At 41.2% G+C, this 18,353-nt stretch overlaps 1 protein-coding gene across 2 annotated transcripts; it reads right to left on the minus strand.

Annotated features, from left to right (window-relative positions):
* Nucleotides 1-4,620: 4,620 nt before the first annotated feature.
* On the minus strand, nt 4,621-18,194 carry LOC117945290 (TNF receptor-associated factor 2-like). Of its 2 annotated transcripts, XM_034872701.1 has the most exons (11): nt 17,684-18,194; nt 16,488-16,566; nt 15,707-15,805; nt 13,037-13,198; nt 11,598-11,672; nt 11,396-11,470; nt 9,986-10,468; nt 8,750-8,927; nt 8,485-8,633; nt 7,522-7,740; nt 4,621-5,783 (listed from the first exon to the last, which is right to left on the minus strand). In XM_034872701.1, the coding sequence occupies exons 1-10, from the start codon at nt 17,872-17,874 to the stop codon at nt 7,522-7,524; spliced, it is 1,710 nt and encodes a 569-aa protein (XP_034728592.1). In that variant the 5' UTR covers nt 17,875-18,194; the 3' UTR covers nt 4,621-5,783. The 2 variants fall into 2 exon arrangements, with proteins under 2 accessions (XP_034728592.1, XP_034728594.1); XM_034872703.1 differs by lacking the exon at nt 11,396-11,470.
* Between the last annotated feature and the right edge of the window lie 159 nt (nt 18,195-18,353).

Genomic DNA, 18,353 nt, shown 5'->3' on the forward strand with positions numbered 1-18,353 from the left:
AGGAAGTGGGAAACAAAGCTCTACAAAAGAGACAATACAGGAATGTTGGTAGTATTCCAAGTTTAAGGGGCTTGGGTTTAGATCGACGGGAGAAAAGAGTGTGAGGGTATATGAAATGGAAGCCTTAGATTTCACCACGGCCAACCCAGTTAGTAACATTCCACCATGGCTTTTTTCAAATAGTAAAGGCAGATATTAATATCCTGGAAAAGAAAAGAGAATGGAGAAAGTGGGAGTTAAAACAAGCATTGGCCTCAGATTCAGTTATTATAATTATCTAAAGATTTACACAGACAGATCCAAGAACAAACAGGAATGTGTGGGAGTCGGTATACATATTCCAGAATTTAAAATTAAACTCTGCAAAAGATTATCTGACCAGTTATCTGTATAGACAGAAGAATTAGTGGCAGCCGTCATGGCATTAAAGTGGATTGAAAAGGTCAGAGCTGTTAGAGTGGTTTAAGGCTTTAGCTGTCATGAAAAGCATAGTCAATGACATCTAACTAAATTCTGAAGAACAGCACACAACAGTGATGCAAAAACTGAACAGAAAATCTATTTGTTTATGGACATCAAGCTAGGGTCATATGCTGGGTGCTTAAGTTATCTTACTCACCCTCGTATTTGTGGACGTACCTTGATATGACCCAATTTGAAGCTTTCTCCCTTTTCCTGATGACTGCAGGTGAAAGTGCGTAGACCATTTTGTTCACATTGTTGGCATATACTAATAATAAAGCAATGGAACTAATTTACGGAGCAGCTACTCACAGCAGACGTTCTAATATATCATATATATAACATAAGCAAACGTACCCTCAACGAGGCAGGGATCATTTCATTGGTCAACACTACAGCTGGCATTCTATTAGTTGGGGAACCAGTCTGTAGGACATCTCCGACATTCAGCTGGCAACAGACTGGTAGGACATCTCCAACATTCAGCTGGTAACAGACTGATAGGACATCTCCGACATTCAGCTGGCAACAGACTGGTAGGACATCTCCAACATTCAGCTGGTAACAGACTGGTAGGACATCTCCAACATTCAGCTGGTAACAGACTGGTAGGACATCTCCAACAATCAGCTGGTAACAGACTAGTAGGACATCTCCAACATTCAGCTGGTAACAGACTGGTAGGACATCTCCCAAAATCAGCAGGTAACAGACTGTTAGGACATCTCCAACATTCAGCTGGCAACAGACTGGTAGGACATCTCCAACATTCAGCTGGTAACAGACTGGTAGGACATCTCCAACATTCAGCTGGTAACCGTCTGGTAGGATATCTCCAACATTCAGCTGGTAACAGACTGGTAGGACATCTCCAACATTCAGCTAGTAAAAGAATGGTAGGACGTGTCCAACATTCAGCAGGTAACAGACTGGTAGGACATCTCCAAAAATCAGCTGGTAACAGTCTGTTAGGACATCTCCAACATTCAGCTGGTAACAGACTGTTAGGACATCTCCAACATTCAGCTGGCAACCGACTGGTAGGACATGTCCAACATTCAGCAGGTAACAGTCTGGTAGGGCATCTCCATAAATCCGCTGGTAACCGTCTGGTAGGATATCTACAACTTTCAGCTGGTAACAGACTGGTAGAACATCTCCAACAATCAGCTGGTAACAGACTTGTGGAACATCTCCAATAATCAGCTGGTAACAGACTGGTAGGACATCTCCAACATTCAGCTGGTAACAGTCTGGTAGGACATCTCCAACATTGAGCTGGTAACAGTCTTGTGGAACATCTCCAACATTCCGCTGGTAACAGTCTTGTGGAACATCTCCAACATTGAGCTGGTAACAGTCTGGTAGGACATCTCCAACATTGAGCTGGTAACAGTCTGGTAGGACATCTCCAACATTGAGCTGGTAACAGTCTGGTAGGACATCTCCAACATTGAGCTGGTAACAGTCTTGTGGAACATCTCCAACATTCAGCTGGTAACAGTCTGGTAGGACATCTCCAACACTGAGCTGGTAACAGACTGGTAGAACATCTCCAACATCTCCACCCAGAATGCAAAGTGGCTGCGGAGCCGGTACCTTTCTCCTTAAGTCAATCACCATCCTTCTGGTCTCATCCACGTTCAGCAGCAGGTGATTCTTACCAGACCACTTCACAAAGTCATCCAACAACGCGTTGTGCTGTACTCTGTACTCTCTGACTCTGAGTTGTACTGGGAGTCTGTGGTGTATGAGGTGAACAGAAAGACAGAACAAGGTCCAGACGGACCACACTCAGCTGGCAACTGTGTGTATATTTCAGCGTGTGGTTACTTTAGTTTGAAATAAGCGATTTAAACTGTAACAGCTGCATTCAGGCTCAGTTCATACCTATACATTTAAACCATTCTTATTGGGATATTGTGTACTTTACTATGAAATGGTTGCTAAAGCAGTGTTTCTTTTGTTCCAAGCTTAAAGAGCGCATAGCAGTGCTGAGGATCTAGCCAACATGCTAACAAAGCTCCAATAACGTTGTTATATACCAATACATGTTCCTTTGCTTATGACAACTACAATATCAACATTATGCATGTAACAGACAGATACATGCAGACTTTGTTTCTTATAGATTAAATTTGATGGTTCATATTTATGGCCAGCCTTAAATGAGTGCTCTCCAACTGATGAAGTGCAAAATGCAGTCTTAGTTCAAAACACTGTGAAGTAAAAGTACCATTAATATTAAACAAAGCCTACAGAGAAGCAGGAGTTGTGTCACGGATGATGAAGTCAGATCCCATCCTGCGGTTACATGAGATTCCTCCGCCCACTCTTTACCTCTGAGACGGAGCACGGCTGCTTGTGTATCTAACCGAGGAAACTCGAGAGTCCTCCTTCAGAACTCTTCACAACCACTGGGTTTAGAAGATGTGGTTTGGAAACTTTGAACCCAGAGGATGAAGGGAAGTAGTAAAAAATGATATCTTGGAGAGGAAAAACGATGAAGGCTGCTACCCACAATGCCTGATCTCGCTGCATTATGGTGACCATGCTGAGGAGTTGTCAGGAGGGAAGATGGATGGATGTACGGATGGTAGACAACGTGTGTCAAACAGTATTCATCATTCTGCCTAACCGCCACTCTATATATTTCCCCTCTGTATCTGTAATGATGCACATTCAGGTATACAGTGAATCCCACATTGTGACAAATACATTGGAGGAACACTTACGTCATATTGTGGTACAACTCACAAGAAAAGAGACTATATGGTAGAGCATTGCTCAAATTTGAGTTTGTGTTTCAGTGAAAACTGAGACTCTGCTGCCCTCTGCTGATACACAGGATACACATATCTGACTGACACTGCACATCATGCAGCATCATGCAAATACTTACAAGAATTGGGATCAGTTCCATAAATCAATTAATTCAATTAGACCGCTTTCCTGTATTTTCTTTCCCACAAACCTTTCTTGGATTGGTTTCCAACCTGTCTGATCTGAACCTGAATGCTCATGTCTGTCACAACTTGTGAATATAACGTCGTTATTACTGCTGAGGCTGATTGTCGAAACAATGAGTACAAGAACTAAGTCTGAATAAACCAGAATTATTCTTCAAGACAGTGAGAGGAAAATAAAGTACTCTAGTAATGCATTTACAGGATGCGTATGATTACATGGTAAATAGTCAACCAATCCCGTGGGCAGACCCAAACCAGCAGTGTGTTACTGCTAGAAAGAACCACAAGACCTGACATATACTTATATCATTACAAAAGGATAAGCACTATATACATAGACTGCTTTTATAGACCTCCAACAATTAATGTTAAAGGTCTCTTAGACCCCATCCCAACAAGGCTACTTAAAGAAGTGTTCCCTGTGGTTTACACTTCAATATTAGATCAATATGTCTTATTTAGTGCTTAATCAAGCACGAAAGTGCAATGCCCCAATGCCCCAATGGTGTCTTGCACTGAAAGTGCAAGGGACCTATTGTACTTGAAAGGATTATTATTTTTCCAAATCCTTTGTTGAATTTTTGAAGGGGTTGGAATGCATGAAAACTCTCAAAAATTTGCTCACACGATAAAAATTGCAAAGTTCTATAGTGATAGATTCTAGTTTTACAGTGCCCCCCTAACGCCACACCATGATCCAGGAAAAAAAAATGAGAAGTTGATTTACCAAATTTTGAGGGATCATAGGTCATTTTTTTGAAAATGTTCAAAAGTTTTCATTTTACAAACAGGTGTTTGAGAACTTTTGGATGCACCAAAATTCTCAGAATTCTGAGATTAAAGTCAGAATGTAAAAGTTGCAAAAATGTCCACATTTTGTCATTTTTTGACTCGGGAGGACAACACAAAGCTGAGAGGGCAGAGATGTCTCGGGTTTGTTCGAATCCTCTCAGCTCGAGGCTCTTCCTCGGCTGGAACATCTCGTGGGTGGGACAAAGACTCAAGGAGGGGAATCGAGGGGAGAAATCGGGCGTACACAAATTGGGAAATGGGAAAGGCCCCGGCTGTGGCAGGAACACTGGCGTCGCTGGTTGCGTGTCACTGTGTTTGCATTGTGAGGTCGAATTGGTTTTTCACAGCTCCAATGTGCTGTAGTAGTTCTCCATATACAGCACATGTAAAAACGTCCTTGCATAAAGGACATCTTAAAACCTTTAATGAAACAAAATTAAATACAAATGGAACAAATGTCCGGTAGTACAAAGAGTTCACTAACACACAGTTACTGTCCAAACAACGTAGCAGAGACAACAGGTAGATTGCAGTTTGATGTCATCGCTCCTCATCTTAATCTCAATATGGGCTTTACGGAGATCCATTCAATAGATATGTAAATCAATCAAACTGAGCTGTTTCAGTGTCATTTGAACACACGTGCATCACATTGACATATTGTTCGTTCTGTTGCAGTAACAGTGAGGCAGTGTGGCATTTCCTAAAAGTCCATGTCGCTGATGCAGCTGACACATCATCCGGCTCAAGTGGAGAAGACTCCGTCACATCCGGTCAACAGATCGAGCTGCAGACACATCTGTTTGTTTGCCTTCATGTGACGTTAAGCGGATGAAAATGAAATGTGAAGCCCTTTTATGTTCACCAGCTGTGAATAAACAAAGTCTCGTCCCCATCAGGTAACACATTTTACAAGAGAGAGCAAGTTTGAAACATCCATCCAGAGCTGGAAGCAGCACATGCTGTACGTAGGGCCACAGTCATCCATGCAAACGGCAGTGTACATAATGTGCAACAGCAACTTACTGTGAAGAGGAAAGAAGGGAGGACACATGGGGCCCTCCGGAGGTCACACTGCATCCCTTCCACACACAGCCAACATGCTTTTAAACCGTCTCAACACGCACCATCACATGTTTCTATATAATAATCAGATATGGTTTCCACAGCAGCACACGTCTCATCAAAGTCAATACAGTTGCATCACATATGGCTATTTATATTGATCCTAAAATCATAAAAAAATCAAATGCTGGTCTTCAACATGAACCAGTGTTTGATATACTGTATCTGCATTTTTCCTGCTGAAACATCTCATGCACAGAGAGCCTTCAGTATCGTTGAGAGGGTTAAAAACACGCTGGATGTGTTTGGATGAACATCCGAAAGATAAAAGATATTGTGACCTCATTGGAGTTATATTTAAAGAAAGTAAAACTGTAACATTCACTAGTTGTATGTATGCAAAAGGAAACATTCTTAGTCACAACTGAGTGGGCTCAAGGAACAGAAAAAAGGTACAGGCACTTCTTTTTCTGTGAAAAGTAGGTCGGTTCAAAGCTGTAAGGAAAGCCAAAAATAGGAAAGTATTACAACAATATTAACAATTTCCTCTTCTCATACCTCCTGAGGCCTCCACATCTCAGTTCCAGTGTGGGTGCGAGCACGGCCGAAGGCTACACCTCTCTGAAAATATAACATTACACCCATATGGAAATAGAACACTACACCCATATGGGAAAATAACACTACAACCATATGGAAATATAACATTACACCCATATGGAAATCACACCTATATGGAAATATAACATTACACCCATATGGAAATATAACATTACACCCATATGGAAATAGAACACTACACCCATATGGGAAAATAACATCACACCCATATGGAAATGTAACATTACACCCATATAGAAATATAACATTACACCCATATGGAAATATAACATTACACCCATATGGAAAAATAACATCAAACCCATATGGAAATATAACATTACACCCATATGGAAATGTAACATTACACCCATATGGAAATGTAACATTACACCCATATGGAAATGTAACATTATACCCATATGGAAAAATAACATCACACCCACATGGAAATGTAACATCACACCCATATGGAAATATCACATTACATCCACATGGAAATATCACATTACACCCATATGGAAATCTAACATTACACCCATATGGAAATATAACATTACACCCATATGGAAATATAACATTACACTCATATGGAAATATGACACTACACCCATTTGTGTCTTTTTTTATTTTTAATAAAGTGTCATATTTCCATTTGGGAAAATCAGCTCGTCTACTACGATTGCTGTCCTGGACACACACACAACACACACACGTCCCAGCTTCATCTCTCGCTGCGTCTGTCGGCTGTTTCATCTCGTCACTGCTCTACGGATCAATTCTTCATTTCCAATTGAAATCTTGGTGTTGGAAATTTCAAAACTTTAACAATACAAAAATGAAATACAAAAACCCAGGTGAAAAATCAGATAACAACAACTACTGTTCTTATTCACAGTCTAGTCTACTGTGTGTCCTTTTTTTCACCCTTATGTTTTTCCAACGTATTTTAATCATTTTTGTCATTTTTGTCAATTTCTTTTAACGTTATTTTATCAATTTATTTTTCAAATTCCATAAAATTGAATAAAAATACATTCAAAGAATGTACTAAATTGATCATATATTTTAATTTTAAAGAGCGTCGTATGGAACCATTCACGTAATTTTTTGGGACATTTTGGTTGATGGAAACACAAATTTCTGACATGGAAACTTTTAGAAAATGGATCAGATTTGAACAGGAAGGTTCAAGAAGCCATTAAACCAAAGCACGCTTTCCTCCCATCCCTGAATGCTGTGTGGACTAGCCAGACCCTCCTTCAACGCGCTTGACTGCAAGACCCCCCCCACCCTCTCTCAGCCCTGCAGGTTTGTGCGAGAGTTTTGGGCCAGCTGGTTGTTAGTTGTTAGCGGCAGTCTGCAGCTGCTCCCAGTGATACAGCCCCTGTACTCTACCTGCAGACAGACACAGTCAGAGACGACCATTCAGCAGCTACAGAGACACATGTTTCCCTCAGGAGTGGGTGGAGACCAAAACAGAACTAAAAGGAGAGAATATTGGACTGCCGTTCATCAGGCTGCCAAATGACACGTCTCCTAGTGAGCGGTCATGTTGCTCTGTGTCTGCTGGATGTGGAAATAAAGATTAGTCCGCTAACATCAACTATGTCATGTCAAACGTGTGGTTTACCTAGAGCCCAGTGAGGTCTACGATGGCCTTGATGAAGATGGTGTCGTCGCGGATGTACGAGTTCTTAGAGTCCAGCTTGGAGAGCGGACAGAAGAGCGGGCAGCCGCTGGCGATGTTCATATCGCTGACGGGCCTCTGGAAGGACGAGGACGAGATGTCGGGCCGGAAGGCATCGATGATGTGCTCCCTGTTGTTCTGGTCCAGCAGCATGAGGGTGACCTGCGGACACATGTTAGCAGTCTGAGCCAACAGCTGGAGCTGAGCCACGGAGGCAGGTCCTGGGCACAGTACAGTGTATTCAACATGAGAAAAATACCGCTCAGGACACTGGTCCAGCACTGGCAGCCCCCCCCCACACACACCACACCACACACTCAGACATCTCTCTTTTTGTGCATGAATAGGTTCTGAGTGTGTGTGTGTGTGTGTGTGTTTTAGGCCGGTGTGTAGTGATTCTAACAAAACAGAGTATAAATTGTAGTTTGTAATTTTACTGCATTAAAAGTACTTATACCACAGAGTAGAAAGTAAAAGTCCTGCATTCAAAATGGTAAACGTACCAAGGTATTAACATCAAAGTGTACTAAACGTGAAAAAGTAAAAGTACTCATTCTGCAAAACAGTGTATATTAGATTATGCTATTATGAATGCATTAATGTGTTCATCACTGTAATGATGCATCTGGTAAAGATGGAGCTCATTTTGATCAATTAAAATGTTACAAAACAATTTATTTCATGATTTGGTATTAATAAATTCAGTCTGCAAAGTAACAAGTAACTGAAGTTACCTCTTAGATTCAGTGAAGCAAAAGTATGCATTAGCAGAAAATAAAAAAATACTCTTTTACATTATCTCAAAATTGTGCTTTAGTAGAGTACCTTAACTAAGAACTTTCCTCAGTTACTTTCCACCCCAGAATATCTGGATTTCAGCTAATTGTCTGAGGCTGGCTGTGTTACCTTCTGATTGAAAGGCCACTTGAGCAGCGCGTCGCTGTGTCCTCTCATCACCACGAAGAACAGAGACAGGTGGGTGCCGCGGCCCGTCCCATCGCCGTTCAGGTAGATCCGCAGGCACATCTTGTAGCCGTATTTACTGGTATAAAAGGCTGGAAAAACAAAAAACAACCCTATTCAGTGCAAGAAGTGAAATCCCCCTAATCAGACAGATGTCTCATCATGTCGGGAGAGTATCTCAGAGGTTAGGTGTCAATGTAGCCGTTACCAGGAGAGAACATGGCGGGGGCGCGGCCCGCCACGGCGTCCTGCCTCTTCTTGGTGAAATCAGAGATCTTCCAGACAAAGATGCCGTCGTATGTGGCGGCAGACATCTCCCTCATCTTCCCATCCATCTCCACGATGGACAGGTCCCTCAGGCTCACCGTCCTCTCCAGCTGACGGACCTGCGGCACCGGAACACGTCAACAAGACACATCGAGACCAGAGCCGTGTGAGTGCCGCAGAGACATGCAGAGCAGACAGCTGATCGAGCTTTTAGCAACAGAAAGAAATCCAGTCATTTATGAATGCTGAACTTCATTGTACATGATGATCATCTTCACTTAATCCTCCTGTTGTCCTCAGGTCTAATTTGACCCCTTTAAAAGATGTCTATATCTGAAATTTGGGTTTCTTTTTCACCAAATTACCACAAAAAATGGATTAGACTCCATACAAGGCTCTTTGAAAATACAATTGATCACTTTTATTTCTGAAAATCTCATCGGTACGTTCCTCTGATTGATTTTAACTATTAGTCAAAATAATTCAAAATCTTTGCTTTTTTCACCCTTGTGTTGTCTTCCTGTCAAAATTCAGAAAATCTAAATCAACAAGAAAATCACTTTTGACACTTTTTTATTAATGTTTTTACATTTTCAAAACTACGTAACACTAAATTAAGTTTTACTGTTATTTTCGGAATTTATGGTCAAGCCTCATTTATAGGAAATCATACCTAATGTTTGAGTTAGGAAAGCAGAAATTAGGAATTGTTTAGACTAAAATGAAAGGAATGGATGTTGCTGGATAATAACAGACAGGAATATGTCAACTTTTACACAATACTATTTAAAGAAAAACTTCAATTTGTTTTTAAATGCTGTAAAATTGAATACGACACACCAAAATGTATGAATGCAAAGATTTGTACTTGCCAAAAAGCGTTGTTATTTTGGGTAATTACAAGTAGGTAGTTAAGAACATGAGGGTTAACTCAAATATTAGGTATAATTCTATATGAATGAGGGTATTGATCATGAATTCCAAAAAGTAGTGTAAAACTAGTGGTAGTAAGGTGTGTTAGTGAAAACTTAAAGGTCTGAAAAAGGGACAAAAATGTCAAATCTGTGTCCGTTTTTGACCCGGGAGGACAACACAAGGGCTAAAGATAGAGTGACCCTCTTTTAGGTCCTGTTGCCTTGACAATCTGGTCGCACGGGCTAACGTGTCATGCTGTCACCTTGTTGTTGAGGATCTCGATCTTGTCCTGGTCCTGCCGGTGCTGGCGGTTGTAGGCCTCCATGGTGGCGCAGGAGCGCTCCATCTCTCTGTTGAGCACGCAGACGATGTTCTCGAACGTGCCGACTTTGAGCTCCAGGTCCTGGCAGCGCCGGCTCAGCTCGGCCACCTTGGTCTTCTCGCTGTGCAGCTGCAGCTCCAGGGCGGCGGCAGCGGCGCTGGGCAGCGGCATGAAGGAGGTGGCCAGGGCGGGGGCGCCGGCCCCCTGCACGGGGGGTGCAGCGCCACGGCCCAGCTGGCTCATCTTCAGCTCCAGCTCCCTGAGGGACTGGTGCAGCTCCTGCAGACGCTGGCCCGCCACCTCCAGGCTCTGGGGCTGCACGCTCTCCAGGCTCACCTTGATGCCCATGATGAAATGCAGCAGCAGGTTGAGGTGCTCGTAGGAACACTGACGCTCATGGTCGTGGATCCTCTCTTTCTCCACCTCCACTCAAAAAGAAAGACAACAGAGACACGTTAGGAAGACAGAGCGCAGCCCCCGTCCTTTACATGCACACAGACACGGAATGATGAGTTGTGGCACAGAAGAAGAAAAGCATACAGCAAAGAAATCATGGAGCTAATAATGGAAAAGTACAAAGAATTCATAAATTATTAATGCTTTATCAGTTAGCCACGTTGACACCAGAACAACAGAAAAGATGCTTTGACGTCAAAGTGATCTCACACAGTGAGAACAAATTATACTGAGCAGTATTCACAACCTTCATTGGGACATATATGTTTATAAGTCGCCTATGGGCAAATTACAATGTGGAGATTACAGAATTTGTCCGACACAAATTCCCCAATTTTGATCCCGAGTGTGTGTGTGTGTGTGTGTGTGTGTGTGTGTGTGTGTGTGTGTGTGTGTGTGTGTGTGTGTGTGTGTGTGTGTGTGTGTGTCATTTGGCTGTTGAAAAGAGTCAGACGATGCCTGAGTGTTCCACACGCTTTCTAGCAACTAATTCTTAAAGTCTTAGCCTTTTGATGAAAATGTAATTTAGTTTTGGTCAAATTTCATTTTCTATTCATTTCAGTGTAGTTTAGGGTTTTATGGCTACCACAGGTGCTTCCAGATGTGGATCTGATCAGTGTGCAAAGGCCTAACACACACCTGTTTCATTTATTATTGTAAAATAACACATATACACACACACAAATACCTTTGCACACTAAAGAAATGTTCTAAATGTAATAAAGTCGTCTTATCAACAAAATATCATTTAATTTCTCTTATATTGGTTCCTGTACTGGGAAATAATGATGGTGTTTTGGTGACGTCATTGATGTGTAGGTGATAAGCGGGAGATTTTACATTGTTGTTGCATTGTTACACATACAGCAAATTAGGACAAAAATGTCTACTTACAGACGTATCGCAGCCAACAACATGAAATCTGCATGGTGCTTTAAATTTACTGCAGAACTTAATATGGTCCACATACTGCAAAACAAAAAAAATGAAAGAAGCTAATGATCTACAGAAGAGGTCGTAGAATTTGAGCCCTGGCTAAATGGTAAATGATCCAAATCATTCAGAAGAATTATGAGAAAAGACATCTGGGGCATACCTTTTCTCTGGGGATCTTTTTCTTTGCACAACCTTCACAAATCATCGGGTACTTTGGACAGATTTCATCATGAGCCTGAAACAAACCAAGAGACTATGTAAAGTTAGTTCACAGGAAAAGAAGAGTCATCGTGGTGCAGCGGGCATCAGTGAGATATCCAACCGTCTTTTTTTACAATGATTTTACTAAATATATGTTGTACAAAAGTCTATCATTTTAACTACCTCACTAGTTAAAGTATGATGGTGTCAGTGTTCATTCAGGGTCTTAGGGGCTTGAAGACGTTTACACATCCAGGCTAAAGTGGATTTAAAGGAGGTATAAAAAACATCTTTTGGAAATTGATCTCAATGCCTTAATGCAAACATTTAGGGAAATCCAACCTTTTAAGGACACCAATTTTCTCTGTGAATGAATAATGAATTGTAAATAAATCAATGTTTTTCCTTAAAATACAGGGGGCATAAGTACACACCCCTCTATGTTAAAATCTAGGGGGCATAAATATACACCCCCCTTATGTTAAAATAGAGGGGGCATAAGTAAACACCCCCTATGTTAAATTCCCATAGAGGCACATTATTATTTTTAAAGGCCAGTTATTTCATGGATCAGGATACTATGCATCCTGATAAAGTTCCCTTGGCCTTTGGAATTAGAACCCCCCCCACATCATCATACCCTTCACTATACCTAGATATTGGCATGGTGTTATTTCAGTTAGCTTAATAGCTGGTTTGTTTTGCATTGACAGATGATCTTATGGAAAGTTCCCGATGCCTATCTCTAGGTATGGTGAAGGGTATGTGATGACGTGTGTGTGTGTGTGTGTGTGAGGGGGGGGGTATTTTAATTCCAAAGGCCAAGGGGACTTTATGAAGAGGCATAGTATCCTGATCCATTAAATAACTGGGCTTTAAAAATAAAAATGTGCCTGCCTCTATGGGAATTTCACATAGAAGTGAGTATCCTTAGGCCCCCTGTATTTTAAGGAAGAGCATTAATTTATTTATAATACATTATTCATTCAGAAAGAAAATTGGTATCCTTAAAAGGTTGGATTTTTTCTAAACAATTTTAATTAAGGCATTGAGATCAATTTCCAAAATATGTTTTTTTTATTCCTCTTTTGATCAACTTTAGCCTGGGTGTGTACACGTATGTCAGCCACTGTAATACAACCCGTTCATTGTAATGGATTTTCTAACTCTGTTGCCATGGATTCATTGACTTACACTGTGGGCTACAGTGTGTGTTTTAGCCACGGCTGTGTTATAACATTGGATTTGTTTGTATGGGATTTGATATTCACTCACTTTGACTAAAAGTGTATTGGATTAACATTGCTTTTAACACCTTTAAAATTCAACTTTTCTCTGAAACTACAACTCCCTAAACAAAGAGCTGACAGAGAACTACGTGGACAGTGTTTGCCAGACCTTGATGTTCTTCAGCAGGAAGGGTTCTTTGCAGTATTTGCAGTTGAGCGTCCTCTCGGGACACTCCCTCTCGTTGTGGCGCTCCTGCTCGTTGGCTCTCATCAGCTCTTTGCAGGAGGGACACAGGATGATCATGAAGTCACAGTGGCCCTCGTGGCTGGCCTGCAGGGGGCCACCAAAAAGACTTTAATAATGTTCACTTATCTTTGAATGACCTGTGGTGGGCCTTTCGGCTTGATGCTGACCACCACATGTGGGGAAGTATCCCACGCTAATATGTCTTTTCTACCAAAGGAAGTTCTGGTGCTGGTTTGGAGTCAGTCCCAACCGGTTCTTTGCTTTTCCAGACAAATAAACCTAGCTCTGGGCCAAGAAAACAGGTCCCAACTCAGAACCAACTTAGCGCTGGTCTAGAAATATGAACCGGTTACGTCAGGTGCCAGGGGGGGCAGGGTTATCATGACGTTTGAAAACAAAAACTTCTGGCCGCCATTTTGAAAACACCGGTCAGCTGTTAACCATAGAGAGCTGCTAGTGTAAGCTTTGGACATGGATGGGAAACCAGAACCACCGTGGTCTGGGGAGGAAACCAACGGTCTGCTGGCTTTCAGGCTGGGGAGCATCCAGCTGGTTCTTAAATAGAACCAGCACCGAACTGGCAACAGCACCAGCCCAGAACCAGCACCTGGTTAGCCTTGGTGGAAAAGACATAGTAGAGACTCGCCTCAAAACAGACACGGACACAATAAAGTCCTGCTGGTTCTTTACAGACTTCACATCACAATCTGCCCTCTCATTTTTACAGACTTTTATTAAAATCAACACTTTCACTAACGGTATCAACAAGGTGATGACGTGAAGCAGAAAGGTCACTTTTTTAACCGTATTTAACCCTTGTGTTGTCCTCCAGGGTCAAACACATTAACACTCTTTTAAGACACTTGTTACGTTTTTGTTGCTTTCTCCTCCCACATAATGTACGCTTCTTTTTTTCTTTTTACATTTTTGACGCTTATTTCATCATTTTTGGCACTTTTTTTTCCAATAATACCAGTATATTCACAACTGGTCTTCTTTGCACTAGTTTTACACTTTTTTTTATGCATTGGCAATAAACCTGATTTATATCAATTGTTTTTGTTATTTTTGAGTAAGAAAAAAGCCGAAATTATGAATGATCTTGACTATTGGTTAAGATCAGAGGAATGAATGTAATGGATAATCACATATCAGTCAAAGTTTAGTCCGGATAATGCTATAAAATTCAACACCAAAAATTCTGTGAAACTAGAGATTAATTTCCTTTGTGAACACCATTTTGCAATGTGAGTTAAAAGCAATTAAGCAATGTGGTTAAAAAAATCCAAAATGTATGATATAGAAACTTTGAAAAGGGGTCAAATTTGACCCGAGGACAACATGAGGGTTACAGAAAAGTGTGGGTTTCACGATTCAGTTAAAAGTATAAATATTCCCCATGCAATATTTTAAAACTGAACCGCTGATGAAGAAAAAGGAGATGGGATTTGTGTTTGTACAGCTGGTTTCCTGTGTGCTCTAGAATAAAGGCCAGCCTGGGTATGGGAGAATGTTAGATGTCCATCATAGTCAGACCTTCCTCCATAGCGCTGCGGAGGACAATGTCTTTGTCGAGTATTTAGGAGGGTTTTTTGGACGTTTTTGTTGTTTTCTTCCTACATTTCTGTCACTTTTCCAGTGTTCTTAAATCTTTTTTTCTTCTTAAAATGCTATGAAATTAAATAAAAAACCCAGTTCAATGAAAATAGTGAACTGATCAGTTATGTAACTTGTGTGGAGCGTCGTATGGAACCATCTTCGTTATATTTTTCACAATTTGGTTGAAGGAAAGCCAAATTTCTTATTTAGCAACTTTTTGAAAATGGGTCAAATATGACCCAGAGAACAACAGGAGGGTTAAACCAATCACGATCGTCTTGGGCGGAGCTATGCTCCGGACAGAGCCATGGTGCCTCTGCTAAATAGTCTCAGGAAGGAACTTGTTTTGGTGGAACATGTGTACGCTCAAAGGTAGTTTTAGTAGTGCAACAGAAACCTCAGATTGGACAGATAGTCTAGCTAGCTAGTCCTCAGAAATCCACCAGAGGTTAGAACGCCAACACAGAGACAGAGGAAGCGGGCGGACGTCCCACCTATTAGGAAATCTGGAAGAATTGCCAGCGGAAAAAGAATTTTCAGAAAAAGAAAACGTCATTGATATAGACTACGTGTACATTTAGCAGTAACTTAGTCCAGCCCTGGTAAACAGAGGGAACCATAAACTGATGAGACGGATGTCAGGGACTGATCACTCGTGCTTCCTCTGCAATCTGACTCTGCCACTACCAAAAGATCTTCTATGTAGAGAGAAAATTGTTGCATATAAAAATGCTGACAATAAACCGTGTAATTTCGTTTTGAGGATTATGAATAATCTTGTGTACCGTATAATTTGACATACAAATTGTTACAGCTGAAACGTCACTGTACAGGGCTTCACATCAATCACTGCTCCGGGAAACCTTTTTGAGCAGTACCGTAGCTAGCACTGACTCATGATGTAAATGTAGAACTTCTCTCAACATGGGACCAGAGGTGACAAAACAGGAAAAATGGACATTTCTAAAATGTGTGCTTTGCACTAGTGCGCACCTCAAACTCTTTGATGGTTCCCGTCCACGTGCATCCCTCGTTGGGACAGACAGCCGCCAAGGCCTCCACTTCTCTCCGAGCTGCATTGTCAGGGAAAGCCTGCGTGGAGAGCCAGAAATTGGTGTCTCTTCAGTTACAGTGTGTGGACACGCACGGCCACCTGCTCTGGGGACACAAGACTACGCTTGCTCCATCTATTGTCTATTTTGCCAAGAATTAGAGCGCAATCACACTTTGTGTTGTGTTGGCTCTGAACTCCAGCACATCGGAGGTGTGGGACTATGACATGATTGAGATATGGAGAAAATCAAGATATCACCATATTAGTGACCAAATACCTTAATGTCAATATAATAACCATATTGTAGGATTGGCAATTGGTGCATCGACAAAATGTTTTCACACACCAGATTTTAGATCAATAATGTGGATATAATGACTAAGTGGGTAGAAGCTAATTATAGATCAGCCTTGGAAGCTGAGAAAACAAAATCACTTTACTGTAATGCAGCCTTTAAAAACAGGAAAAGACAACACTTACTATAATACACTCATATATATGAAATCTAAGACAATATCTAGTCTTGTATCACAATATGGATATAATATCCATATACTGCATAGTACTATGACTTGACAGGGCTGACTATTCACGGCTGTTACACTAACGCTAACTAAGGGCTGACTACACTCCTACTGACAGACTCGGCATCATGTTTACAGACAAGGGAACTTCCTAATGCAATATATTGTCCCTGCGAGGAGAAAAAGATGCACTTACACCACCTTGCTTGAGAATGGAGGTGGGTTCCTCAAACAAGTCTTCTTTGATGCATGCACTGCATTTCTGTGGTCCTGAGCTTGAAGGGAGGGAAAGCAAATATTACAGAAATGTCACATATACAATGTTAAAGTACCACAGCTACAATGCTGTTAAAGTCCGCCCAGTTCCCTCTTAACTCTGGGATCAGGACAGAAACACCTCAACTCAAAGTTTCCCAGTGATCTTTGATGAATTAGTTTTGTCATTTTTCAAGCAAAATGGACAAATAGTCACTGGCCTTTACAATATTTAGAAACCTAAATATCTTAGGGTTTTGGACAGCTGGAATAAAAAAAAATAGTCATTTAAATATTTGCAGCTGTAAGAAATTGTGACTTCTGACATTTTTATTAATATAAATTGGCTGCAGCCATACACACATACTATAGTCTACCATGATATAATATTAAAGATATTGCAAAAGCTTGAGGCACTAGCTTTGTTATCTGAACTTTATAAAATATGTGGTAAAGCAACAAGTTGTGTATTATCAACCAAGTTCGATGCGCCATTAGTCCAAATACAGTTTATGGTCCAAATATGAAAACTAAAATATGAGTTTTGTTTATGTATTCTTGTTTCTGTTTCATGATGCTAATAAAAAAGAAATAACATCAATTGTTCCTACTGCTGTTATTCTAATATAGAAAAACTAACTATTGAAAAGTACATGGGCATTGTATGGGATAACCCCATTTCAGGTCACATTATTTACCATTAAAGTAATCTAAACTCAAACTTTGTCTCGCTTATTGACAAATATACATAGTGCCGTACACTGTAAATATTGTAACAGTTGTCGGTGGATCCTCTAGTAAAATCGGCATTAATATTACTTTAATACAATACACTGGCAATTTAAAACTCTTCGACATCACAGTGCCACAACAGAAGTTAGCAGGAAAAGACTACGAGGACAGCTGGCCAAGCCGTCACATAACTTACGATTTTATTAAGATCAAGTAATATTGGTGATTTTCCTGTAGGCCGAATTTTGCATTGGGTCTTTGCAATTAATATATCGTTAGGTGTTTTAGTTGTACCTGGCGTTATCTGTAACAACAGGCAGGGAAGTATTAAACTGAGGGATATCTGAACGAAGGCTGGTGACAGGCTCCTGCTGTAGCTAGCTCCCTAGCAGCGCCAGCACTCACCTCACAGTGTTGTTAAAACAGAAGGAACAAAAGCGGTGACCACACTGAGCCTGCAGGGGCCTCCTCAACACTTTCTGGCACGAGTTGCACAGATGCTTGTCTTCAAGGTTGTTGGCCAGGATTTTCTTTGGGAAGCCCGGCTTGTTTCCTTCCAGGGAAGATGGTGGTGACGGCGGTTCTTGTGCAGCCATTATTCCCCTTGAACAATATAACAGGCACTCAGTGGGGTGTGTTCAGGACAGCAACCACAGCTGTCGCCAGCAACCACCCATCGTTTTTTAACAATTTAATAATATATGTATTCCTGTTAGTGTTAGAAACGCATAACGATATCTGAGCTACATATACACTGACAAATAACAGCATGCATGTGATGTGATATATGTGACAGCAGAGGATGCTGTGTTTGGTTGTAAATCACACCGTCTCCCGCTAGGCGCCGCAGCCCGAGAGAAGAGCATCTATTCTAGGCGAGTACTATCAGGAAGCAGGCTGCTGCCCTGGATCTGGGCTCTGGACCACAGAGCTGCGGCTAGCTACAATTAGCCAGTATAGTTTCGGAAGTTACGTCATTTTGTCTTCAAAATAAAAGCAAGGTGTTTTGTAATCAAATATCCAAAAGATTTTGGACAGATTGGAGTCTCGCTTTTTTAACCCATTCATTTTGTGT

This window comes from Etheostoma cragini, chromosome 5 (genome assembly GCF_013103735.1).
Source record: "Etheostoma cragini isolate CJK2018 chromosome 5, CSU_Ecrag_1.0, whole genome shotgun sequence".
In the NCBI taxonomy this organism is placed as follows: domain Eukaryota; kingdom Metazoa; phylum Chordata; class Actinopteri; order Perciformes; family Percidae; genus Etheostoma; species Etheostoma cragini.

What these genes read in the sequence shown, in the direction of transcription:
- LOC117945290 (XM_034872701.1), bottom strand. Translation starts at nt 17,874, where the DNA reads ATGGCTGCACAAGAACCGCCGTCACCACCATCTTCCCTGGAAGGAAAC. An exon ending in AAAAGATCCCCAGAGAAAAG is followed by an intron (nt 11,471 to 11,597) that starts GTATGCCCCAGA and finishes TTTGTTTTGCAG; the next exon opens with TATGTGGACCATATTAAGTT. An exon ending in AGTGGCCTTTCAATCAGAAG is followed by an intron (nt 7,741 to 8,484) that starts GTAACACAGCCA and finishes ATGTGTCCGCAG; the next exon opens with GTCACCCTCATGCTGCTGGA.